Here is a 26,553-nt window from a genome sequence, read left to right as displayed (position 1 = left end):
ATGTTTTCTTTTTTCTGAGAAAAATCTTGAAATGTTATTTTTATTAAGCTATTTTGTCTCCTCAACTCTGCAATCTTCTGTGTTCTCTCTATGCTTGTGGTCAGCAGACCTGGGATTAATAGGTTCATACGTTACTTTCACATTGTGTAATAATGGATGTCTTATTCTCTCAAATTAGCAGATTCTTTTTGTCAGAAAAATTGTTGATAAGATTTTTATCCGGAATATTATTCTGCATTAATCGCTGAGATGATAATAATAATCATAATAGCAGATTCTTGGCAACTCATCTATTATGATTAATAATACTTGAGATCAAAAGTGGAGATATTTCATTCAACAGAGCCAGACTGGATGTTTATGGGCTACTACCTACACAGAGGGAGTGATGAAGGGAACACCAAAACCAGTAGTTTATATATGACAGATAACAGAGGCGTAAAGGATAATAATGCAAAAGCACCACTTCCTAAAATCCACCAGCATAAAAAAAAAATGGGCACTATAAATATGATATAAATGTTATAAATGTCAATAAGATGCAAATATTGTTCAATTGAAACAGTGATATTACGCAACAGATGAAGTCTGGGAAGAAACTTCAATGAGAACAATGGACTGATATAATATATTATGCACAATACAACAGGGCAGATCTTTCTCGAAGCAACACCAAAAAGGGTAGAGGGGGCTTCATGAGCATCACATAGGTACTCCAAATTTGTGGAACCAAAGAGCATCACCGGGGAGAGAGACAAGTTCTAATAGAAACACTTTTAAGTCTCTGCAATCTCATAGAATTCAGCTTCCAATACACATGGTATGGAAGTGCTGCAAGCAATTTCAGCTGAACAGAGCATGATCTTTTTCCGAGAACTCATTGCATTTACAGATTCTGGAATTCTGCATCATTAATAACAATCAATGAATCAGAAAATGAACATCAGTATAATATTGCATGAAACATTGTATTCTGCTTGCCTTCTTTCGCACATATAATAATATGCATCAACACAAGCAAATGAGCACGGACAGCAAAAATAAAAATAAAGGACAAACAAGCATGCATGGGAAAGTCTACTGACCTGAAGATAACCATTTCTATCACTTTGAGTGTGCATGCTGCAGAAGTCAGTGGAAGGACAAATATAAGAATTTATCACTTGAATGTGCATACTGCTGGTTGTAACTTTTGCCGTCTACAGATGCTCTTTCAGGAACATATCATTGGAAGGACAAATATAAGAATTTACTCCTACAAGGACAAAAGATGGCTTTAAATCTTGCATAAATTATCAGAAACAGTGAGTGACACTTACTTAAGGCTTGCCCCGTGCATGCTGATAATAAGTTTGAGCCAAGAGAGGTCACATGAGTAACAACTGCAAGGATGCATACTTCCGAATGCTGCCATCCCAAGATCCCAATCAGCAAGATCCTCATGTACGTGGAGACAATGTAATTATCAATCATCTGGATTATGTTGGTCCACTCAATTCCTTCAAGACGACAAAGTCTTAAAAATTTTTCAAGCAGGTCACAAACTAATTTGTCACTCTATTAAGTGTAATCAAACAAGATTGGCAAAAATAAACGGACGAAGACTTTAGGTGGGATTAACGCGGAATGCTGACATGGAGAAGTATAAACTTAATTTCAAATCATCATCACATTCAAATGACTAAAAACTTTAACCTGATAGCAAACCCTACGGGACCACATAATTGAAAATGAAATAAACCTATGCAACAGCTATTATTCAATAAACAGGAACATAGCACCATCAGAAATTTAGCTCTCAAGTTCCTAAAATAATAATCCGCTCAATAAACTCAATATAAAATTTGGTGGGCCTGTACTTACTAGGAAAGTTATAGAAAGGTTGGATCAGAAACTTCATGAGCAAATAAGCATACTAGGAACAGCAGCCATACATGTCCCATGTGCACATATCTTAATCCATAATAGCCTGCCAGCCCATATATATGGTTTACTATGCTGTTTCCTGCATTAAGCCTTGATCTTCTCTTTAGTTATCCAAAAATACAATTTAGGGAAATCAAGAGGTGGTAGATGTCATGTGTGAAATCACCTGCAATAATGAACTCAAGTACCATCCAGGTAAATGAAATAGCAGTTAAATCTTCAGCTTCAGTTCACTCCTGCAGATTATTTTCCAAAATAAGAACCGCAAATATGAATAGATGTACAAGAACATAATCACCAGCTATCAGGGAGAAAAAATTGAGATGGCAAAATCCAAAATAAAGGCAGATGAATGAGAGATATTGCATGTTTGAAGAGCATAACAACTCCCTATAAAAATAATAAAAAAAAGAGGCTGTCTGAGGGCGACTTCCTGTAATAAATAACTTAAGTCCACCAAAACATAGAATATGTTGATAAGGCAATATCCATATTTTATTTGCATTTGAATTTAAAAAGTACAATACCTGTACCTCCGGGGGCATTAATCATGATCAAAGTTTACTCTTCAGTCTTCACAGTCAATGCTGGTAATTATTTTCCGAAGCAACCTGAAAGTTGGTGCCGAAGTTGGTACACAATCTCCAGAAAACTGTGGTAGCTCATTTTCCAGCACAGAGTAGGCATCAGCAAAAGCCTGTCATATCCATGTTTCATAGATGCTGTGAGGCATAATTAAGTGTTCCAACTATAATCAATATTTATGCATTAAATCAACATTACGCAAGTGAATTATCTACTTAGATGATTTACGAACATCTTACCATTTCTGGAAGACTACAACACATGACCCCTTTTGAAATAGAACAATGCAGGGTTAGGCAGTTGGCCAATTACAAGTTTAAAACTAATATCACAGAGGGAGCCTATGAATTAACTAAGCCAAAGCAAACTAGAACTTTCAGACTCAGTGGCGAAAGGCGTATATAGATGTTAGATGAAAATCTACAACAATGGTTTTCAGCTTCCGAAAATAAGAAAATAATTGCACTGATGTAGCTGTGAATGATATAAAAGATATAAACAGGCAAGCATTTCAGACATAGTTTTAGCAAACAAAGGAGAGTATAGATAAGAGGATGGAGAAGAAAATTTTAGTTGTCATTCCTCCATGTAATCCATATATGCAGGAGCTCACTAAATAACACCAGATTCTCGCAAAATGCTTGCAGCAACACTGCTTAGAGCTGAACAATAATGTAATGATCTCTAGAAAATTATCTCAGAAAATTAAGCCCACGATCATGTACTATATATAACAAAGCTGGTGAATAGGACATAAATGCTGAATGAAAACTTGCAACTTACCTTGATACACTGATGAATACGAAAGCAGTTCCTACCAACATTATTAGCTGGATAAAGAGGATCATCAATATGAATTGGGTCAATGCTGCAAATTTTAAACAGTGAAATGATCAGGAAAGCCCATCAAAATGGACAAATACTCTATGGCACGAATACAGTATCCCTCTCACCTGTGCCCTCTTTCTCGGTTCATATAAACCCCACTACCTTGAATAGATACACGCATATGGCGTGGGTCAAAAACATTCCTGAAATTAATATTAAGAAGAGAATCATGACTTACACTAATTGATTACCAAACCAACTCTTACCTTAAGATTTCCTACCACTAAACATAGCAATCTTGCCATGTAACAAGAGATTGAAGACACATCACTAATTTTAATTAAATAAAATATATCCTCACCCAAAGAAGTAAAGAAAATCCATCAAAAGGCTACCCAGATTCTGCCCAAAGCAAAAAAGAAAAAGTTAATAACTTTTAGAGAAGATGCTGGATTCAGTGCTAAAAGCATTACATGAAACGACATATTGTTGTCAGCATTAGCAGAATTCCAGTAAAGTAAAAATGAGAAAAAAGGATAGTAGATGGGCATACATATGGACAATTGAGCAACCAATCTCACCCTCTGCATTTAGGTGTGATGGAATAATGTAAATTGTTAGATAACTAAGGTGTTTGCCTAGATATTTAAGCAACAAAGCTCCATGTGATAAAAGAAAGCAAAAGTATATATCATTTATCTCTTGATTATGTCGGAACGGCAGCCTTCACTGTTTCATTTTTACGTATTTCTAAGTATGTTTAAATTACAGTAAAGAACTTTGAAGAAAAACATCAAAAAAGCCTCATTTTCTTACCATCTGAAGTCAATTACATGATTTAGCTCTATCTATAGCCATTTCCCATTGCTTCATAATGCTTCCAGATATTTCATTGGCAACAGAGAAAAGATGCAAGAAAAATAAGTTTCAGCAAGCGAGGACTTTAGTAGCTTACTGCTTATTTTCCCAAGATAAGGACTAGAATTGTAGCTAGAAGAGAAAATAATTTGCAATGTAGAGATTTAAATATTTTAGGTCAAATGTTTAAACATTGATCGCTCTAAGATGATCATCTCATGGTCACAGTGAATGGTCTTGTATCTTCAATTTAATGGTCATTCTTGAGTTCCAGACTTCCAGTAGAAAAGCTTTGTTGCCACGATGTCACAAAAAATAAAAAATAATAATAATAATACCTATTATCATTATTATTAATAATAAATTAGTAAAGTGAGCATTTAAACTCATGTAAAAGTTGAAACAATAATTAATGATCTACATCAAGTTTCTCTTATTATTATTAAATTAGTGATGTGAGCATTTAAACTCATATGTAAAGGTTGAAACAATAATTAATGATCTTCAATAAGTTTCTATTGCTATTGAAATAGTTAAAATACAAAGTCAAAAATTCAACATAAACTTAGTCCAAATAACAGATAGAAATCAATGCAATAGACTTAATGATTAGATATAATAGTAGACTTCAATATGTGTTACATTAGCTCAAAGAATAGTTCACAATTAGATACAAGTTAATATAAATCAAATAGTTCCTATCAACAATGGCCGTCTAGCACGGCCGTCCAGCACTTGCTGTATCGATGGGGCAAGGCACCTGGCACGAGACCCGTGTCAATGTGGAGCCTTTTTTTTAGAAATTTTTTTTTCTTGTTTTCATTAATCAACTTTAATCATTTTCTTATTACGTATATTCTTATTAGAATAACAACTTTATTCAACAATCAATCACGAAATAGAATTTATCAGCTTCACATAATGATATGAGTTCATCATTATCATTATGTCAATCACACTTATCAGAGCCACAACAAACTTATTATACTCCATATCCACAACCGGCATATACTTATGGTGTGTTAGTGCAATGTTGGTCATTTCTATGCATATTCAATATCCATATCATATCATAGAAGAATTGTAAAATTCGTATTTGCATAAAGACTGTGAAACGTTACAATGAACACTATAATGAATGAGCTTTGAATATTATCAATAGTCTTTAACACAATATTCTCGTGTTATTTTTATGCCGACAAATGAAGTCTTTAATCCTTCCTGTCAATTTACGTTTAACTAAATATGAATTTTAACTATTGAACTATTATTAATTAATATTATGTTTTGAATATTATTATACTTTTAATTATATTATGGAATGTTCATTCATTAATATTAATTTTAATAAATATATTCAATCATATTATATGCTAAATAATTAACTATTGCTATACCTTTAATAAAATAGGTCATTTACAAAAATAATCTAAAAATAAAAGACTATAGTGTAAGTTTTAATACATATATTTAAACCAAAACCTAAAGATTGACATGTTGAAGACCCAAAAACATCTTTAAATATCCTAGATTTTTTATTAAAAATATCTTAAAGGCATCCGCAGGCACGCCGGGCATGCTGAGAGTGCACTGGTTGGGACACCCTTGTCGACTGGCATGGTGCATGCCTTCGGCACAACTATCTTTGGTTTTTGTACACGAAAACTAATCAATACATATTGATAAAATAAACAAACAAAACATTGAAATAAAAGTATAATTGACAAAAACACTTGTTACTATTTCAAATGACAAACATCAAGACTTACTTGACTGATAGGCCGCCCAACATGGTGTTCATGCTGAAGAAAACGTGTAATCAACAAAACCTGCAGTCATAAAAAAATAAAAATTCAAATCTAGGGAAAATATATTTAACGCCTCATATTTTATGTTCATTATGATTCATGCCCTACATGCGGGACCTACTCAGTTAAACCCTATGGCCTAATTCACTTGTGGAACAAGCATAAGCTTACTTCAGTATAAGCCTCTTTATATTAGTATAGTAAGTAAAATAAAAAGGCATCACTACAATCAGCTATCATTCCAATCATTCTCTCTCTTCTCATTCATCCATTATAAATGGTATTTTAGTAATTTGTTCAAATATTATTTTTAAGGGAAAGAAAAGAAGAGAAGGGTTGGTCGGGATTTCAATGCTTCCAAAAAGGGTGGTTTAAATCTTCCTCAAATTAACTAATAACAGTATACCGACTAATAATTAAACACCATAATAGCTTAAATTGGTATAAACTCTCTTCTACAACCTTCTTGCAATTCCTTGAACTAATCATGTTCGGTACCCTAATAGTTTGTCCTTCTACTTCTCAACTTGGTCTAGGAGACCTAATTACCTAAATTACCTAAGGTAGGTATTTAGAGTCAAAGTGCTGGGTTTAATATTGAGAAACTATTTGACATGAGTCTAGAAGCAACGGTTAGGCAAGCATAAGGCCATTTTTTGAGCTCAGGCATTTCTACATATTAAAAGTTGTTTGCCACTAAAGGACCTACAAAACACTTCACACCTCTAAGGGAGTCCATGTGCACATACTTGGAGATTAGTCTAGAAGAATCTTGAGGGAACTCATTCTAACCTATAGGTGAGGACATATCATTGTATATTGGTTACCACAGATGAAACCATTTTCTTCAAATATCTCAAGGTTGTTTGCCACTCAAGGACCTACAAATCACTTCACACCTCTAAGGGAGTCCATGTGCACATACTTGGAGATTAGTCTAGTAGAATCTTGAGGGAACTCATTCTAACCTACAGGTGAGGGCATATCATTGTATATTGGTTACCACACATGAAACTATTTTCTTCAGATATAGTAGCTCAAGGTTGTTTGCCGCTCAAGGACCTACAAACCACTTCACACCTCTAAGGGAGTCCATGTGCACATACTTAGAGATTAGTCTTAGTAGAATATTGAGGGAACTCATTCTAACTTACAGGTGAGGACATATCATTGTATATTGGTTACCACACATGAAACCATTTTCTTCAGATGAAAGGTCTTCATACTATGTCCTAGAGCAATTTTTGTCTCACCAAGGGAATTAGAAGTTTCCTTCTAGAAAGTAAAGTGCAAAAACCCAAGTTCAGATAGTATATGATGATAGCAGCTTATTGCTACAAGACTAAATATCACAGAATATCTAAATGTCCAATAACGCATCAAGATCTTGGAAACATAAAATTGGATGCTCCTAGAGAATTCAAAGTTCTTGGCACTTGCTCTCTGCACTGTTTCTCATGATTTAAAATTTAATTTGATACTTGAACTTTATGCAATTTAGTCAATCAAGTTGAGAACCAGTACTAAGCCTAACAGTTTCTCTCTACAACCTTTTAATGCTGAACCTTTATCCAAAGTCGCGATGTGCATTTCACATACTACTCTAATAATAGTTATAGTTATAATTCTTAACACGTTTCTATTATATCAATTGTAAAAGATAATTAAGCTGTGGATGTTGTGCAATTGACCTCTAGTTGGAAGGCTGGACTAAGCTGGACATTTGAGATAAGCCAAGGACCTCAATACCCTTTCTGACATGCGAGACATTAATATTCTATACAACTTGAAAGACATAAAAATCCTTTACCTTGTTGACTAATTCAACGATGCACTTAGGGAGTAAAAGATGCATTCAGTTTATGAGCCCACATAGTGTTAATTGTAGATTCATATACAGACAACCAAATTAATAAGAAATTATCACCAACTACCTAAAAGTTTCTCTCGCCTTTCTATAAGAAACCAAGAACAAAATAACTGAGGAAACAGAATTATGTTAGAATTTTACACATTTCTTATTCCACCAAGGAATATAAGCCATAACACTAGAAAATAGTCATTCAATGAAAAAAAATGATATCAGAAATTGCGACAACTCCATTAAATTATTCCATTTTTCTTTGGAAAATAATTTCTAGGTGCAATGGCCACGAAGGTGAAGCAGTACTCACCATACAATAAGAACTTAAACCACCTGAGTATGAGTGGTCCAAACTACGATCAGATAAGAACTTCTTAAGCACCAATGCAAGGGGTATAGAAGCCGGAAATTGCTGAGTGAGCTCTCTAACCTGTGCGATTACACAAATAAAGATAAAAGACGAATAAGATTGGAGTTGATAAAACAACCAGTAAAATTTCGCACCACTACTATATCCCTATAATCCTACATGGATGAGACTAATAATAGGCAAGACTAAAATAGATGTATCCCTCGGAGAAAGTTTCATTTCTTATGGCCACAAAATAATATTAGTGTGGGAGTAAGAAACATTAGTTTCACGAAGCATGACAACCATATAACATAAATTTGTAAAACTAAAATTCACTCATCTTAATGATACTAAATTTCTAAAGTAAGATTGCATTAAACAAAAGAAAACCACTGATCTGCTAACTATTCCCTATAACAAGAAGTATAGGAGAATAAAGTGCTCTACCACTGAGCATATTAGAAGACTTTCAATCCTCATATTTAGAAAAAAAACATCCATCCACAAATACTTTGCATACCTGTAGAAAGTTTTTACATAGATAAAGATTATAAATTACCAGCTCTGATGTCTGAAGTCCTGTGTGTGATGGTGACTTGAAGCTTATGTCAAGCCGTATTGACTTCACCTCCGCCGCATCTTTCATTCTTGAACACACAGGTAAAGAGCTACACTCGGAACTAGAGAAAACAGGATTGGAAAGGTTGCCTTGTTCCCCAGGCATATTGGTTGAAGGCACTTGCAAGGTATCCATTATAGAAGAGTTCTCACTCGAGAAATTAATGTCACAAGGAACTTCTGCCACAAGCATGATGACAGGTATCTGGAAAAAGCTTTTCATTAAAAACATATACAGAAGAGTGACAATAGAGAATAGGAGAAAAAAAGTAGAAGATAAGAAAAGGCTTACTGCAGTGTTCTCAATTGTTTTAAGTGAATCACTTCGAACCCATTCCTGGTTAGCAAGATACCTTGCTGCGTGCTGGAACAAAAACCACTGTAATCTCAGACTCAGTCCTCACAGAATATTTTTAAGAAGGTAGCATCACTTTGAGGAGACACAATATAAAAGCTATTATATTAATAACATTTCTTTAACATGTCATTTACACTTTGATCCAAGGAGCGATGGACCAACAGCAGGTAGGTCTGAAATCCCATCTTGTTCTGGGAAGAGAATAAGAGAAGTTTCAAGCATTCAGGATAAGACAAAAACACAGTAGCTTCCTTTTTATTTGTCAATCATTAAATTAGCATATCCTACTTTTTAGAAGAAGAATCAGTATACACAACCCATTGAAAGAAGAACCAACTAATGGTACCTATTTAGATGGATAGATAGAGATCTGAACGATTCTGGTGTATACACTTGGATGAATGATGATTGGATACAACTTTGACTCCATATTAATGTTTCTTCATCTCACAGCATTTTGGTAAAAAAAGAAGGGTGTGGATCAGGGATTTGCAGATATCATAAGGTGTCAAATGAGACATAATGTTGAGTAGACTTACAGTCAAAATGAAGTCCTTAAAAAGGTTTCAGCAAATGTAGACAATAGTCAATCAAGAATATGACTGGATCAATGAAAGATGTTTTTTTTTCCAGGAATAGAAGGGGAGAGACATGGAGACAAGGTTCGAAAAATTGGGATTGGTCTTCCAAAAAAATGATACATATCGGCCGGATCGGCCGCTTGAATCGGATCGGACTTTTTAATTACATAAAATTTTAAATATTATTCAAATATGCAGGAGAATTTCTAAAAATTTAGAAAAACAAATTACCAAAAATAAGAAAAGAAAAAAGGAAAAACTATGGTGCAGTAAAAATTGAAAAGAAGAAGAGATTAGAAAGAGCATGAGTGGAAGAAAATTAAAAAAAAAACATGCTGCAGTGAAGAAGAAGAAAAGAGAAGAAAAAGGGAGAGTGGAAAAAAATGGAAAAACTGAGAGAAATAAAAAAAATTAATTAAAAAATTATATACCAGAGTTCGCTAGAGTTCGTCGGAGTTCACCGAGCTAGATCTTTCCGTTAGAGAAACAATCATTATATGTAAGAAGAGAAAAAAAGATAGAAAGAGTAAAAGAAAGAAAAAAAGTAAGAGAGAGTGAAAAGAAAAAGTGAAAGAGATAAAGAGTTCAGATCGGACTTAGATCGGGATCAGCTGATATGGTGAACCATGCATGGAGACAAAAGGAAATGCTAAAACAATTTATATAGTTACATACTAGGAGTTGAAAATGTTTTTCCATCTTCACAAATTAGATTGGCAATGCAAAGCAAAGACGAAAGCACATATTAAACACAACTTTCTAATAAAAACACAAATCAACAGAAACACCCATCAGCTAGTTTGATACATTGTGTGTTCAGCAGTTTATGTTCTTCTCTTTCCAAGTGAATTGCCAATAAATGGATACGTAGAATGACTTAACTGGCCACGATTTAGATGGCATGCAAGAATGAACTTGTAAGCGGAAAGCAAAACAAACTAAATTACCTGAAGGCATGTCTCTTTAATACCATTACGACCTTCCAAGATTCCAGCTTCTTTGATTGGTTCCTGACAAACAATTCCACCTGTGAATATTAGCACAAATGAAGAAACTAACTGATCACAGCAATGAAAAGAAAAATAGCAAATCATCATTTGGTTCTCACCAGATTTCGTACTGGTGGAAGAGATACTACAAGATCTACATCGCTAGTTGGAAGTGCTAAACCAGTTGCATTGGATCCAAAAATATTTGTTCGAGAACGAGGCCAAAGGACCTGCAGAGATCGAGTGACTCTCTTGATAGCCCATGTAAAATAGGGCTTCCTGATCAAATTCTCAGCAGCGACCTTAAATTTTCCATCAATGATAAACAACCAATTATCTTGGAGTCCATAATAAACTAGACAAACTCAAAGATGACATAAGGTGTTGAAAACTTGAAATTAATACATATGTATGAAGCTTTGGATCTGATTAACAAGCCACTGTGTAATCCTTTCGCTTTAGTGTTCTAAATTTCTTTAAAAAATATAAAGCAAAGACATCATGTCAACTTTAACAATCTAAGAAGATCAATAGTTTAATAATAAGGAAAACGCGGTTAAGCGAAGTTTAATATGGGTAACAGAAAAATTAAGGTTTCCCTCCATCTTGGATTTACCAAATAATAAAGAAAAAACACAGGAAAAAAAATTCAAAAGCAGCATACCTTCTTGCAAAAAAGATCAATTTCTTCATGAAGAAGATTGTGCATCAAAGAGAGAGGTGTATTATAAGAAGGACAATTCAAAGAATCAGGAGGCTGCAAAGGTAATGCAACATCTGGCTGCAAAAGCAGTTGTTATATAGAAATCAACACCTATTGAAATTTAAAATAAAAATTAGGAAGTTAATAGATAATGCGCTCACGTGTTCTTTATCACGAGATAACTGGGAAATTGTGATCAGGTGGTCCTGCAGCAAAGAACTCTGAATTGATTGCACCATTGTAGTAGTAGAAAGCCCTTTTTTCCCCCAAGAAGGCCAAACAACTTCAGGACCATCCAAACAGAGTTGAGTTATCTCGGAATTCTTCTCATCAGAGTACACACTTCTCAAACCCCAATGTTTAGGACTAGAGCTACCAGACCTAACAATTGGAAAACCTCGCTTTCTATATTCTCCAACAGGAGAAGGTGGAGGAGGACGAGGCACGCGAGGGACACAAAGTACCACTGGTGATGGAGGTCTCTTTATGTGAGGAAGGTCCCTCCTAGTAGAAGGTACACATGGGCTTTTGTGATCAAGACCAAGTTTAAACTCAGATCTTGATCCCCTCCTTGGTATTCTTGGAACAATTATAGGACGCAGCATCGAGTATGGAAGTGTATCTCCTTTTAATCCTTCAACAATACTTGATGAGTTGTTTACAGGTATTGATGCTTTCTCTTCTGAACCATCTGAAACTGCCAACGAGGAGTTCAAAACCTTCCCATTAATGTCATTTCCGCCGATAGCATATCCAACAGACTGTTGTGCAGTTCCCAAAGACTCAAATGGAGAAGCCAATCCAGGAACACCAAGATCATTCGTACCATATGGAGAAGCTAATCCAGGAACACCAACCATGTCATCAATAGCTCGATTCATATCTGCTTCATGCCAAGCCCAAGCACTATCATCAGAACTATGAGATGGTGGTCTGGAAAAGCCTGTTCCACCATATTCAGCAGGACTCCAATACATTACTCCGCCACCGAAAAACTGATTATAGTCCCTACCAGAAAATGCATGCGGCTCAGATTCTTCTTCAGAGAGCCCATAGCTTTCAGTATCATCAGCAAAATCTGATGTGTTTTTCAAATCATAAATGTCAAAAGCATCATCAGGATGCTTCTTATCATTATCAATAGAAGTTCCATTTATATGAATTCCATGAGCAGGAAAACCTGAAAAGAGTGAAGATTGTTTCCATGGAGTGTGCAAATCATAGCTTCCAGCTACATTCTGACACAATCTAGTATAATTTCTAACCATAGGAGGCCAATCGAAACTCATGGGCAACACTAGTGATGGTAACAATTGGTTGTGTCCACCTTCAACTGATGAATTTCTTACATGATTGTTTGAAGGAAGGAAAGACTGATGGAATTGAGTGGGCCCTTTCTCACCAACATCCAAATGTAATCTGTCCGTGGCAGCAGGAAGATGTCGTGAATTAATAGATGTGAAACTAAGTGGCATTAAGCTAGGCCACTCATATGATGTTCCTCCTGTAGGATCTTTGTGGTTGTAAATATAGCATTCAGTACCCTCATTTTGAACTACTGAATTATTGTCACATTGAAGCAACTTTGAAGTACCCAGAGACAATGGGGCAGTGTCACTTTTCTCAATGCCATGATATTCTTGTTCCTTGTTAACTAAACCAGTCCCAAGATCAAACATAGGCAACATACCGTTTGTCACCTCAGATCTACTTATGTTTCCTGAATATCTTACCAATGAATCAGCACCATTTACAACTGTTTTATTGCAACGATCACTATCGTCTATCATTAGAGAATCTGAAGTTGTTAGTGAGGTCCCTTTACCTACTGTAGTAGATGGTAAAACGTGCTCAAGCATGTTACAGTTATCGGATATCTTTGAACTGTTAAAACATTCCGCTCCGGTGAAACCATTTCCCACAACAAAGCCAATGTCTTCATCTGTTCGGGCCTCTTTAACCATTTGATTTTCATCCACCAAATTAGGCTCACTAAATGTTTCATAGGACATTGAAAATGGTGACAGGTTACCCTTGGCTGCAGTATTACTTGGTACAATGTTAAGAGGTATTGGAGCAGAAACTTTGACCAGCTTTTCCTGTATTCTTTCATCAGCAACAGATGGGACATCACTTTTACAGTCTTCAGTTTCAGAATTTTTGACTCTTATGGAACTGGGTGTTTTATTTTTAGCTCCTTTCTTTCTGTTTTTCTTCTTAGCAGCATGACCTTTGCAGTCACTAAGCCCAATAGCATTCTCCTACAAATAATAATGTGTATTTTTACTTTAACATATAATACACACACATTTATATGAAGATAAAATAAATGAGTTACCACCTTATTTTTGGCCGATACAGACTGTTTTTCAGAACTTCTTTGCAGTGTAACAGGAACGACAGTGCCTTTCTTCTGATTATCCTCCACAAACAAGGGAATATTTTGGGGGCCCTTCCTAGAGCTGCTACCTTTTTTATTGTTTCTTCCACTACCACGATCCTGGAAAGTAAGGTCCAAATACAATTTAGTTTGCCTAATAACGAAAGAAAGAAAAAAAAAATTAAAAAAGAAAGTTGATGGTCCCAAGAATGTGACTTCAGCAAGAAAGAATCAACCTTGGATAACATAGGGCCAGAATCTAACTTTCTTGAATTGCGACATTTATTTTTTCCTTTGTGAGAGCCTACACAGGACTTCCCTTCATTCTTAGGAATAACCGTTGACTCCATATCTCCCATAAGCTCAAGATTTATGTAATTTACTGAAACAACCACTAGGAGCCCTCGCAGCTTCCGTAGTACATAATCAGATACTGTTTCAGCAGATCCTAGTGTACTAAAAAAAAGTGTCTTGCCTTCATAGTGACCATGGTTGCATGTGAAAAAAGCAGAAATCTCCTGAATCACTAGCAATCGTTTCAAATATCTGGGTAAGTTTGGATGTGTTCCAGAAGATGGGATGCTGATAGAATCAAAGTGAGATTCCAGGTTCCGTCTGAAGTATTTCTTTGATCCTTGACAAGACATACTAGAATTGCTTTGTAGTGTCAATCCATCTTCAAGGGTTGAAAAATAAAATTCATTCCTCAAAGTAATGTCCGGTCCCTTCATAATCTCGTTTGCCTGAAAATTTGAGGGTGCCCATACATTACAATTTCTTCACATAAAAGGTAAGTTTTTTCTACATCAAGGGTTGAAAAATAAAATTCACTCCTCAAAGTAATGCCCGGTCCCTTCATAAGCTCATTTGCCTGAAAATTTGAGGGTGCCCATACATTACAATTTCTTCACACATAAAAGGTAAGTTTTTTCTACAAATGATAATAATTATCGACTCTTATTCTTCTCAGTTCGCCAGGATGTTAGAAACTTAGAATTCAGCTGAACCTCAATTGATAGATACAAATTTAGTTCTTCTTGTTCTTGATATAATGTATACTATATAGGAAAGAGTACAAAATAAGCACAAGTAAAAAAATAAAGTTTCTCTATCTATTTACTCAATTCATGACAATAAAAGTAGACTTTAAAAAATAGTACTTACATTAACAGTACTAATATTCGTTAGTAAAATATTGAAAGTATAAACCTTTGACTGGTTGCAACTCGCAAGCAAACAGTCTCAACAAAAGTTTATTCTACATACTTAAAAAATAGAATCTTAGATCACCAATCAGCTTCAGAACACAACATGGTATAAACCATGGAGTTCACTCTAAAATGGCAGTCCAAGTAGCAATTTATGGCTTCAATTATATTCTTTTTTAATATAGAAACTATCCCATAAAGAAATTCATAAAATGTTCACCTTTCATCAATGTCTTCCAGTTTTGACTAGGACTTGCATGCTTATATTATGGAGCTATTCAGATAGTGTGAGACAAATTTGGTAGTTTAGAAGTATAAGTGTCCTTGAGGGCCTTTCAATAAACTACAATAAGATACAAGCATGTTTCACCATTATGAAGCCAGATTCATAATCAATTAGAGGCCGGCTATAGTTTCATTTCTCAACAAAAGTAACAACTTTCAATAATCACAACAATTAAGTGAGCACTAGTAACCATCCAAAGGTGGAAAGGAAGAAAAAAAAAAAAAAAAAGAACTTCTCACTCTCCTTAGATAGGCTAGCATTCCATTTTAAATACACAGAATCTAGCCAGATAACATCCAATGCGGTAAGAGTGGTACCAGGGATTTCGCAGCCTTCCCGAGAAAAGCATCCAAAATCCTCTCTTTCTGTCCAGGATCTAACCCAGCCCACCAATCCAAACACCCTTTCTTCCTCCAAAATGCATTCGCCGCAATGCCAGCATCCCCAAGCTTCTCCCTCCCGCCCTTCCCACCCTTCCCCTTCCTACCCCCATTCGCAGAACTAAGCCATGAAAGCCTCAAAGCGACCTCCAACCTATTCGCCACGAATGCCTCCAAGCTATAATATCCCTTATCCTTCAACCACGACAATTCTGGCCACTGCGCAGTTCCAATCCCACCCTCCTCCCCTCTCAAGAACTTTCCCCCGGAGATTCCATCCATCACCTCAACAAAACGATCCACGTCAGACACGAACTCCTCCGCCACCGTCGCCGCATCAAGAGGGGGCAAGCGTTTGGGGTCTTCGCCAGGGTCACCATCGCGGGAGGAGAAGAGGAGGAGGGAGTCTGAGATAGCAGCGGCGGAGCAATCTGAAGAGGCTGCGCGGGAGAGGAGGCCGCTGGAGCGGCGGGAGAGGAGGGAGGGGAGGGAAGATGAGGAGGAGGTGGAAGGAAGGTCAGGGAGTATGAAGAAGAGGGCGTGAGCTCCGAGGCGGCGGAGGCGGGAGAGCATCTGGAGGAGGAGGGAGATGAAGTCGGGGTCGAGGACGGTGAGGGAGGACTGGCGGTGGGCGGCGGAGAGGGAGGAGAACCACCGGAGCACCGCGGTGCGGGGGGCGGAGATGGTGTTAACGTTAGGGTTAGGGTTTGAGGAGGAGGAGTGGTAGAGGGCGATGTGGGAGGTGAGGGAATCGAGGAGTTGGTGGGTGGATTCCATTGCTGGTGGTCGAAGACGATCGGTTTCGAGTCAGGAGAAAAGAAAAGGAAAAGGAGAGAGAGAGAGAGAGAGAGAGAGAGAGAGAGAGAGAGAGAGAGGAGAGAGAAACGTTGGTGGGTTATTGACGCGTGGACAGCTGGTCAGGTCCTGCCTCTGCTGGGGGAGAAGATCGTATACAGAGCAAAATGCAGGAATTTACTGCAGTCTGCGTACTTGGCAGCCAAACCGGATGTTTAAAAACATAAAAATAAAAATTAATTAATTACATTTACCCCCATTTTGAGCTCAAGCAGTGCAAGGGTAACGAGCCGAGCTTAATTTCAAGTCGAGCCATCAAAGATGAAATAATTATAAATTATATAATATATATATTAATAAATAGTAATTAGAGTTTTATCGAGCTGAGTCTGAGCATGCTAACTTATACTCGGTCTGGCACCTTAAAATTTGGTTTAGGCTCAACTTATTTATATTTAAGCTAAGCTCAAGCTGCTCGTTTATTTTTGACGATCTTGGTAATATTCGGTCTTAATTTTAGTTGTAGAGAGATAGCGAGTTTTTGACCGAACTATTCCTTTTCTTTCTTTTTCTTTTTTTTCACCGAAAGAGATTATTTCTCAAACTTATTATTAAATAGGATCTAATTTACTGTAGCCCTAATAAAAATATTAAACTAATTAGCGTTTTTAAAAATGTTAGTCAATTCAGCGTTTTTATCCTCATGTAATTTTTTTCTTAACCGTTGAAAGACTAAGTTAAAAGGATTTATATATATATATAACGCTAAACTAATCAAGGTTTTAGGACAAAACAAAATTGCTGAATTAATTAGCGTTTTTGCTTAGAGATAAAACACTTTATTAGTTCAGCATTTTTATTATGGCTACAGTAAATTAAACTTTATTTGGTAATAAGTTTGAGAGGTAGTCTACTTCGGTAAATATAAATTAGAACAGGGCTAATTTGGTCAAAAACTTGAGAGATAACTACAACAATTATTTACTATTTGGGATAACACATCATTCCCTTTTTAGAGATATGCAATAAATATTCTGTTATGGTTTAGTTTTAGATCCAAAAATGAGATGAAACTTTACTTGTACTGTGATACTTGGTCATAGTTCAATAGGGTAAAAATATAATTAAACCTAAGAATAGGAATGGAATACAAGGAAATGATTGATATTAGCAGAAAATTTTTGGCCATCAAACAATAATATTTTGAAGGACTTCTAAGAGTTTGTTGAGTTTGATTGGAAAAAGTGAAACTTGGCTTGACTATCTTGAATCTGCTTAGTCTGCAATTTAGTTGAGTTTGATTGGAAATCAAAGTGACCATCCGAGATTTTACTTTGTTTTTTCACCTGAATTCTTCATAGTTTTTCGAGTAATATTGTCCTGAGTTTTTTTTGTTTTTTGAGAAAAAGGGGTCTAACTATTCTTACTGAACCTTGTGCTTTCATTAGATGACACTTCCAGACTTTGCTTGCTTTGAGATCCTATGGCAAGTTATTCTTGTGTTTCTATTTAATCTGATGCATCCTTGCAATTCCTAACAAAAATTGAGAGAAATTGCAATTCCTTATTCACCATTATCAGTATGTTTGGATAACTCCAGGGTATTTTGAAGTGTGATACTTGTGCAAGAATGTCATTCATTTTTGTTCAAGAGTGAACCATTAGAATATAAGAGTGATCACAAGAGCAGGAATGTCATTCTTTTTTTTTTTTCTTCAAAAAAGAAAAAGTGATCACAAGTAGGCAGGATCTACAGTCCACAAACTCACATAACTATGATTTGGGTTTCAAAGATCAGTATAACTACATTGGCTGCTTAATACAAGTATACAACACACAGATTGTATATCAAATATACATTCTTGTGAACAGATTGCGGATGCAAGAATTGAGATATTGACATCATTGTATTGCTTCACAATAATAATTGTCTCAAAGAAGTTAAGCAGCAACCGCAGTTGGGGTGGGAGGGACCCTGTTCTCAACAGGAATCTCAGTGAATTCAGAAAGAATGGCACGGAATTCATCACCGCTCATTGTTTCCTTCTCGAGGAGTATCTCCACAATTTTGTCCATGGCTTCCCGGTTGTTTCTAATATGAACCAGTGCAATCTCATATGCACTGTCCGATATCCGCTTCACGGCAGTATCTATGTCTTCAGCGAGTTTCTCTGACATCGAGTTCCTTGCCATCATTCTCATGAAAACATCAGCGCTCTGTGCTGAGGAGTCCATAAGTGACCATGGGCCAATGTCAGACATACCAAACGTGACCACCATCTGCAAAAAAGATAAGGATCAGATAAAATCATAAAATTGTTGCCATTTTCAAGTATAATCTTCCTGTGTCATGGCAAATACATAGTAGCTAATAATAATATCTTCTAGGCTAAAATTTTATAGGAATACAGAGGACAGCATTATCATTTGCATTGCAAGTTATATTTTCATGTCAGTCATGTCATTTCTCACAGATACTACTATTTAGAACAAGGGCCTATGTCAAGTCAAGTTCTTAGTACTATCACATAAGTTGTCTCCTCTCCCTCAAGGAATTATATATTACGTTCCTCATATTGGTGCATTATGTGATGTTTGTTGGATATGTGCAAACCACAATAATTGGTTGTTGCATAGGTTATCCTCAATGAACCATGAGTAACTCGTGCCTTCTCTCCATTTTAGAATGACTACAGAGAGTCGTGTGCGCCAAGATGTGTGCCGTCACAATAAATTACTAAGTGCCCCTTACAGCATTATATAATAGTTAATGAAGGTAAAGTGCATTACAGTAGGAAAGACACTGTTTACAAACTGACTAAACGTTCACGGTAGGTTCTTGAAAGCTTTGTTAGTGCAATTACCTGTTTTGCTAAGCCAGTGATCTGCTGCAAGTCACCAGCAGCGCCAGTAGTCACCTCAGGCTCCCCAAATATAACCTCCTCAGCAGCTCTGCCTCCGAGACCACCAACAATTCTTGCAAAAAGCTGCTGCTTAGATATCAAAGTTGGATCATCGGCAGGAATGAACCAAGTAAGCCCTCGCGCTTGGCCACGTGGGACTAGTGTAACCTTTTGGACGGCATCATGACCAGGAGTCAAAGTTCTGCAGAAAGGAAATGCTTATCAGCTCAGACATAGACTGCTTAAAATGTAAATGAAGAACAATACTGTCAACTAAAGGGAGTTCATAAGATGAAGAAATGTAACTGAAGTACAAAACTGTCAACTACAAGGAGCACCAGAGATAAAGAACAAAGAAAGAATATAACTGAAGGAAAAATAATGCTGGGAGCATATTATAGGTCCATGGATTCCATGAAATGCACTTAAACATCTGAACATATTAGTTAATATTTTCACGAACCGAAAGTATATGTGTTATGAATCCTTGTGCCTTTTTTGATAAGGGTCTGGCTATTTTGAATTAATCAAACAATTAACAAAATGATCCAATGTAACTAATATGCAGCAAAATTTTAGTTCAAACAGCTTATGGCATCCTTTACATTTATATTTGCAATTTATGAGGTAAAGAACTCTTGATGGCTAAAAGATCTAAATTTTGCAAAGAGCTTTACCTTTCAAACTTCAATTATTCACTGAACTATCCCTAGCTGGAACAAGCACATGCCTAAGATATGAAACTTCATGGTAGCTAACTATCTCAAGCATCTTCCTACCAAATGAAGGCTTCTCAGATCAAAGACAGGCTAAAAGACCAAGTAATCAGATCAAACTCTATGATATAACATGCATATATTTAAATAGAAGTATTACACTTGGAAGAACCAAGTGTTAGGAAAGACTTCTAGAATATGAAAATTTTGGGAAAATGATGATGAAATTTCTAATCATACTCAATAAGCTTCCATCACCAAGGAGAACTGGAAAACTTTCAGGGGCAACAAAGTATCACGAAAATATAGATCCCAGACTGAGAAAATGATGATGATCGATAACGAAAAAAGAAGAAAAAAAATCACTAATGAAAACCCACCATTCATGGAGATTGCAAAATACCAGGTAAAAGAAGCCTCAGAGAAGTGCTTTGAATTTCTAATTTTCTATCACTCAACCATCTAAGAAGAATATATAATATATATCCTTAGTTCATAGGTTATTACATGTACTTCTTGGTGGATTGGACAATAAAGTCATTGATCAAAACTAGCTACTAACTTTTGAATATGAAATTTGGATTTTAGAGATTCCTACCACATATTTTCGATATATTAGATATTTATGTGGGCAAGCCAAAGAACAATTCACATTGGCCTGCAATACTAAGATGTCAAGAACCCAGTCCAAATGAAGACAGCCCATATTATTAGTTTGACTCTGGAAATGGAGAAGATTAAATAGCAATTTCAAAATAATATCATACTTCAATCTCATTATTGACAATGAAACACTAAACCAAGAACTGATGATTGAAGAATGCTGATAATCTCTTACCCACAAATTGCATGACCAACTTCATGATATGCCACCAAGCTTTTACTTTTCCCATCGGTCATCACTGTTCCTTCCATTCCAGCAACAATCCTGTCAATTGAATCATCTATCTCTTTTGATGAAATTGCCGTCTTTCCTCGACGACCAGCCAATATGGCTGCCTCATTTAAAAGATTAGCAAGGTCAGCTCCACTAAAACCCGGTGTTCTCATTGCTACAATATCAAGAGAAACATCATTATCAAACTTTTTATTGCTTGCATGCACCTTCAGTATATCGGTTCTTCCACGGACATCTGGAACATCAACACTAACCTGTCAAGTGAAGCAAAAAGAGGAAAAAAGTTTAGTCACGATAAAAAAAAACTAAAATCCAATAAATTTGATTAACGAGCTTATTGTCATATAGCAGCTTCAAACTGATAAAATGAAAATAGTCACAATAAAAAGGAAAATGATCGTAGTTATCTCAAAAATTAAGAAATAACATTATGAATTCATCATCATTCACATCCTCTACAAACAATAAGGGTTCAACTAGAGCACTAGTGGAAAATGAGAACTTTGAGATTATTGAAATATTTTCAATCAGCATGCAACCTGATATCAAACCTCCTGAAATTAGTGTTGAACTTCTAGTCAAATTAAGATCAGCAAAACAAGGATCTTGCCATTAAATATGTAGGCCACTTGGGTGAGAATGATTAACTTGTGATTGCAGTGCAAGCTCATGCAGACCAAGTGGAACCCTCCAATATTTCATAGACATGGAAATAGTCTAGATGAAGAAAAAGATGATCGTTTTTATTTATTTAAGGATCTAATTTTCATCTTTACCATGAATATATGACTATAACTTTATCATCATTTCTAATGATTACCAGCCTTAGGAAGGAAAATTTCAGTAAGATCAATGTCACTTAGAAGTAAAAATATGCAAATAACCTGTCTGTCAAAGCGCCCAGGCCTTAGCAAAGCAGAATCAAGTATGTCTGCACGATTGGTGGCTGCAATGACAATGATACCAGTATTTCCTTCAAAACCATCCATCTCAGTCAAAAGCTGATTCAACGTCTGTTCTCTTTCGTCATTCCCTCCACCAATACCTGTCCCTCTTTGCCTCCCTACAGCATCAATCTCATCGACAAAAACTATGCAAGGAGCATTCTCTTTTGCCTTCTTGAAAAGATCACGCACCCGGGAAGCACCAACACCAACAAACATCTCGACAAACTCGGACCCTGAAATTGAGAAAAACGGAACACCTGCTTCACCAGCAATTGCCTTAGCTAGCAAAGTCTTCCCGGTCCCCGGAGGGCCAATAAGAAGAACACCTTTAGGAATACGAGCACCGACTGCAGTAAACCTTTCTGGTTTCTTCAGAAACTCCACCACTTCCATGAAATCCTGTTTTGCCTCGTCTACACCAGCAACATCATCAAATGTCACACCAGTGTTGGGTTCCATTTGGAACTTGGCTTTGGACTGACCAAAAGCAAGGGGATTACCAGGGCCTCCAGGTCCACCAAGACCACCAGATGACCTTCTTGATAAAAGGAACAAACCTCCAATAAGTAGAAGAGGGAATGCTAAGTTTCCAATCAAGTTGAACAAAAGAGAGCCTGAATCTTCCTGTGCATTGTGTGCTGCAAAATCAATATTCTTCTCCCTTAACTTCTTAAGAAGCTCTTGACTTAAACCTGGAAGTTGAACACGTACTCTCTGGACACGATTACCTAACTCAGGGGAAATAGCCTCAACAATAGCAATGGTTCCATTTTCAAACAAATCCACCCTAGTTACCCTATCCTTGTCCAAATACTCTAGAAATCTTGAATATGACATTCTTGAAGAAGATACACCTTCCTCATCAGCATAAGCCTTTCTTGTTCCCACTAAAGCAGGCAATGCAAGTCCAACATTTCCGAATAAAAGCTTTAGAAAATTTCTTCTGTCATTGTGCTCCTTCTTCTCTAAAGAAGCAGCCACAGAAACTAGCCTGGGTACTATACGACATGAAGGAAGCCCTGCCAACCGAGTTATACGCTTTCCATAGATTTCCTTTGTCAAACTCGGCATACCACAGAATCTAGATGTCCCATTTGCAGTTGCACATACTGATGGAGAAGCCATGTTGCTAGCTGAACAATAAGGATAAAATGTCAATGGTAGAACTTCCACAGAAGAGGATGTAAATAGCACAACATTTGTACAAAAAAAAGTAACAAAATAAAGATGAGCAGGATCTAATTCTTGTACTGTAGAACAGTTCTGAGAATAAACATGTTTGTCTCACTTAAAAAGGAAAACTATAGGATTTACAACTTTTATAACATTGCTTAATATAATTTGTTTTGAAATTACAATGTCAAGTAGGTGAAAGGAACATCGAAACAGATTTACGAGTTATAAATGGAATATATTTGTACAAATGCATACTATAGCACAGAAGATTCAATTCAGCAAGGAAATCAAAACTGCACATAAACAAAAACTAAGAAAATGTTAAAAAAAAGGTAGCATCTCTATTTCAGATATATGTAAGAAGTTAGTCACTAAGGTACCCAAGAGAATTGTATGATACGCAACTATTCTGTGTCCAGTAAATGTTCTTGCTGCTAGAGTACTTATGCTGCTAGTACTTACAGACTTAAAAAAACAACCCAGCAAAAATGAAGGCATAAAACCTCAAAGGACATCGTTATGTAAACAAATATCCGAAGATCAAATGTATGAATATCTGAGTCTCTTTGTAGCTATTGTTAACAGCAGAAAATTAAATGTGAATATCTGAGAAAGAAAACAAAAATGGAAGAATTAGAGGAAGTCATCTGCTGATTGTAAAACAAGATTGCATGCAATGATGCAACCTTGAAATTTTGAAAAATCTCTATGCATTACTTGCCCCACACTGTGGGGTTCAGATTCACAATTCTATGAAGTGCAGTGGTGTATAATGTCACTGGGCCTAGCTAAAAAGTTCTCTGAACTACATTTCCTATTTAGTTCTGGCACCATAAAAATGAAACCTTATTATAAACTCCTCCAATCGTATTTGAATTTAGTATACATTCTTCATAGTTCATTATTAACACCACCATCATCCAAGATCTTCCCTTTAGATATCAAAATTTATACAAATTCCAAAGAGATGGGAGCATCTTTCTCATGAGGCATGCATTAAGTCATTAACAGTCACAAACTAACATAATCATTGCACTACCTTTCAGGCAGTACAGAAAGAGAATTGCCATATCAATTCTTCTTTCTAAGACTGTTCAAGACAGAACTAACCCAGAAAAAAAGAAAGATTTTTCCGCTTGCATAAGGGCAGTTGTACAACATGTATGAGACACTGATCAAAATACAAGGAAAAAAAATGGAAAAACATTAAAAGATAAGGTAACAAAACAAACTGCTATATATATATGAAAAATAAGAGTTTCTATCAATTGACAAATACTTTTTGCCTTGTAGGTAAATAATAGAGGGCCACCTTCTAGTCCCCATGAAATGATGAACATCAGAGATATCATAGAAAACTTTATTCTTTATGATGCACAACCAAAACCTTGCTTGCTAGAGTTAATGCTCTCGCTATGTTGCTAGGTACAAGTTCCATATTTCGTTCTGATGAGAGGATTACACAATTTCTATATTCAGATAGTTATATTTCAACAATTAAATAATAACTGAAAAATGCTAATAATTCAACAGCTTAGATAGAAAATCGCCATTCTGATTGTTACCAATATTTTGCACCGTCACAAACTTATAATGCCTTCCTTTGATGAAATATCAATTCAACTTAGCTGTACCTTATGATCCATGATCATGTTTTTTCTGTTACAAAATATTAAAATGTGACAATTTACAGATTTTGATTTCTCCCCAAGTGACAAGCTTCCATAATTGGTAAAAGAAGTTACAACACTTAGGTAGTGCCTTCAATGAGGAGACTAAATTTGTGAGGACATGATGTCATATAGTTATATCTTGTTTGACAAAGAAACACATATATCTTTTACCTCAACATACTAGTCACCTCCATTAACTTGGGGTAGGCTTTACTTATGAATATGAGGTGCGGTTAATTTTGTAAAACTCATTAAAGCATTATTTCTTGTAGAAATAACTTAGGTAGGCTAAAAGAGTATTATATAGCCTCAACTGATTTGGATTACTGAATCAACCTTCTATAGCAACAAACTTCTCTATATTTCACATAGATCACCCACCACTTCTCAAGATATTAAGACCACTAGGGTTAAATTTAAGGGAAACTTTCACTTGCTCAGATCTACTATATGACTAAAATACCTAGCTCAACTTGAAAAGAGTTACAAAATTAACTTAAATCAAATGCAGCCCGTCTTAATTGTCACAACATACGCTACGAAAATTTAACCATACCAACATAATACCACGCATATTATCTGATAATTTCAGTAAATCTCTATATTCAAAATTTATAACAATCCTAATTAGCACCAGAAGTGAGCAGAAAGGGTTATATCGACAAAAAGATACTTTCTTGGCAGGAAGGAAGCCCGAGAAAAAGACTATTTCATTTCACGGGTATATCTACCACGTAACCCGATGGATCGACGGGAAGAAGAGGAGGACTAAGAGAACTCACCGTCGAGGGATAAGGAGGGGACCGCAGCAAAGAAGGAGAATGGGGAGAGGAGGAGAAGGGGTTTAAGTAGAGGGGAGGGGGGAAGAGGAGAGAGAGAGAAGTAAAGAGTTTAGACCAGGGGTTGCTTGACGGCTGCCGATGAGGCTACGTGGATGTCGCCGTCCCCACAACGGAGATAAGAAGATATCACGGGCATTTCTCTTGGTCTTTTTAATTATTATTCTTTGGTTTTATTTGCGAAAAGCCTCCTCCATTTTCGATATCTGCAGATTGATTCTTTTTATGGTTATATTTCGAGTTGTCAAAATAAAGTTATTTGCATAAAAAACTCACTTAATTTTTAATTTGGCAGACCAAGGTAATTTTAGGTTTCTCTTACACTTCAGAATTTTTTCTAACTTTTTTTCCAACTTTATCATTTCTATCATTTAGTGTCTCGTTAAATGTTGACAAGAAACCACAAGAGAAAAAAATGACCCGTACTCATCTTATTTTTCATCTTCTTCATCTTCTTCAATTCTTCTACTTCATATGTTGCTGCAGATTCTTCTTCTGCATCTTCTTCTACTACTCTCCTTTTTCTACCTCTTAATCTTTTTTTATACAAGTTTCTAATCGGTCTTTAATTAATAAAATAAAAGATTAATCAAAGATAGTTTAAACTATGAATTTTTGTCGGAATTTTATATTTAAACTATGAATTTTATACTAAAACTATGAATTCTTCATTCCACTATAGATATATTTCGAATTTGAAGAAACTCCGAATAAAAAAGTTCTAGATCATGATGTCACAAATTTTATCCAATTGGTTTAATAATTTTTGGACTTCAAATGATTATCTTATGAATATTTTCAAAACTATGCATAATTAAATTTTATAATTTAAGTATGAAATTTGTACTTAAATATAAATTTCATACTTAAACTACGAAATTT

The 26,553-nt window shown here is 35.8% G+C and overlaps 3 protein-coding genes across 5 annotated transcripts; all 3 read right to left on the bottom strand.

The window, feature by feature from the left end:
* Positions 1–485: 485 nt before the first annotated feature.
* On the bottom strand, positions 486–2,165 carry LOC140800975 (uncharacterized). Of its 2 annotated transcripts, none has more exons than XM_073155930.1 (5): positions 2,093–2,165; positions 1,864–2,016; positions 1,320–1,499; positions 1,086–1,122; positions 486–903 (listed from the first exon to the last, which is right to left on the bottom strand). In XM_073155930.1, the coding sequence occupies exons 2-5, from the start codon at positions 1,898–1,900 to the stop codon at positions 777–779; spliced, it is 381 nt and encodes a 126-aa protein (XP_073012031.1). In that variant the 5' UTR covers positions 1,901–2,016; positions 2,093–2,165; the 3' UTR covers positions 486–776. The 2 variants fall into 2 exon arrangements, with proteins under 2 accessions (XP_073012031.1, XP_073012030.1); XM_073155929.1 differs by having other exon boundaries at positions 1,864–2,005.
* LOC140800974 (uncharacterized) lies at positions 2,092–16,584 on the bottom strand. 2 transcript variants are annotated; one of them, XM_073155927.1, is made up of 16 exons: positions 15,662–16,584; positions 14,087–14,593; positions 13,812–13,970; positions 11,632–13,731; positions 11,432–11,548; positions 10,887–11,069; positions 10,726–10,788; positions 9,132–9,203; positions 8,781–9,044; positions 8,180–8,299; positions 5,967–6,026; positions 3,701–3,741; positions 3,465–3,542; positions 3,295–3,379; positions 2,454–2,623; positions 2,092–2,162 (listed from the first exon to the last, which is right to left on the bottom strand). In XM_073155927.1, the coding sequence occupies exons 1-15, from the start codon at positions 16,499–16,501 to the stop codon at positions 2,495–2,497; spliced, it is 4,818 nt and encodes a 1,605-aa protein (XP_073012028.1). In that variant the 5' UTR covers positions 16,502–16,584; the 3' UTR covers positions 2,092–2,162; positions 2,454–2,494. The 2 variants fall into 2 exon arrangements, with proteins under 2 accessions (XP_073012028.1, XP_073012029.1); XM_073155928.1 differs by lacking the exons at positions 2,092–2,162; positions 2,454–2,623; positions 3,295–3,379; ... (2 more) ...; positions 5,967–6,026; positions 8,180–8,299 and having other exon boundaries at positions 8,841–9,044; positions 10,726–10,805.
* Positions 16,585–18,270: 1,686 nt separating this feature from the next.
* LOC140800971 (ATP-dependent zinc metalloprotease FTSH 2, chloroplastic) lies at positions 18,271–25,685 on the bottom strand. The gene is made up of 5 exons (XM_073155923.1): positions 25,615–25,685; positions 21,921–23,116; positions 20,977–21,290; positions 19,384–19,624; positions 18,271–18,799 (listed from the first exon to the last, which is right to left on the bottom strand). The coding sequence occupies exons 2-5, from the start codon at positions 23,106–23,108 to the stop codon at positions 18,461–18,463; spliced, it is 2,082 nt and encodes a 693-aa protein (XP_073012024.1). The 5' UTR covers positions 23,109–23,116; positions 25,615–25,685; the 3' UTR covers positions 18,271–18,460.
* Positions 25,686–26,553: the final 868 nt, after the last annotated feature.

The sequence above is a fragment of the Typha latifolia genome, chromosome 14, assembly GCF_019914945.1.
Source record: "Typha latifolia isolate L0001 chromosome 14, TyphaL0001v2, whole genome shotgun sequence".
Taxonomy (NCBI): Eukaryota; Viridiplantae; Streptophyta; class Magnoliopsida; order Poales; family Typhaceae; genus Typha; species Typha latifolia.
The sequence above is the reverse complement of the archived record's forward strand: the minus strand, read 5'-3'. Positions and strand labels throughout refer to the sequence as shown.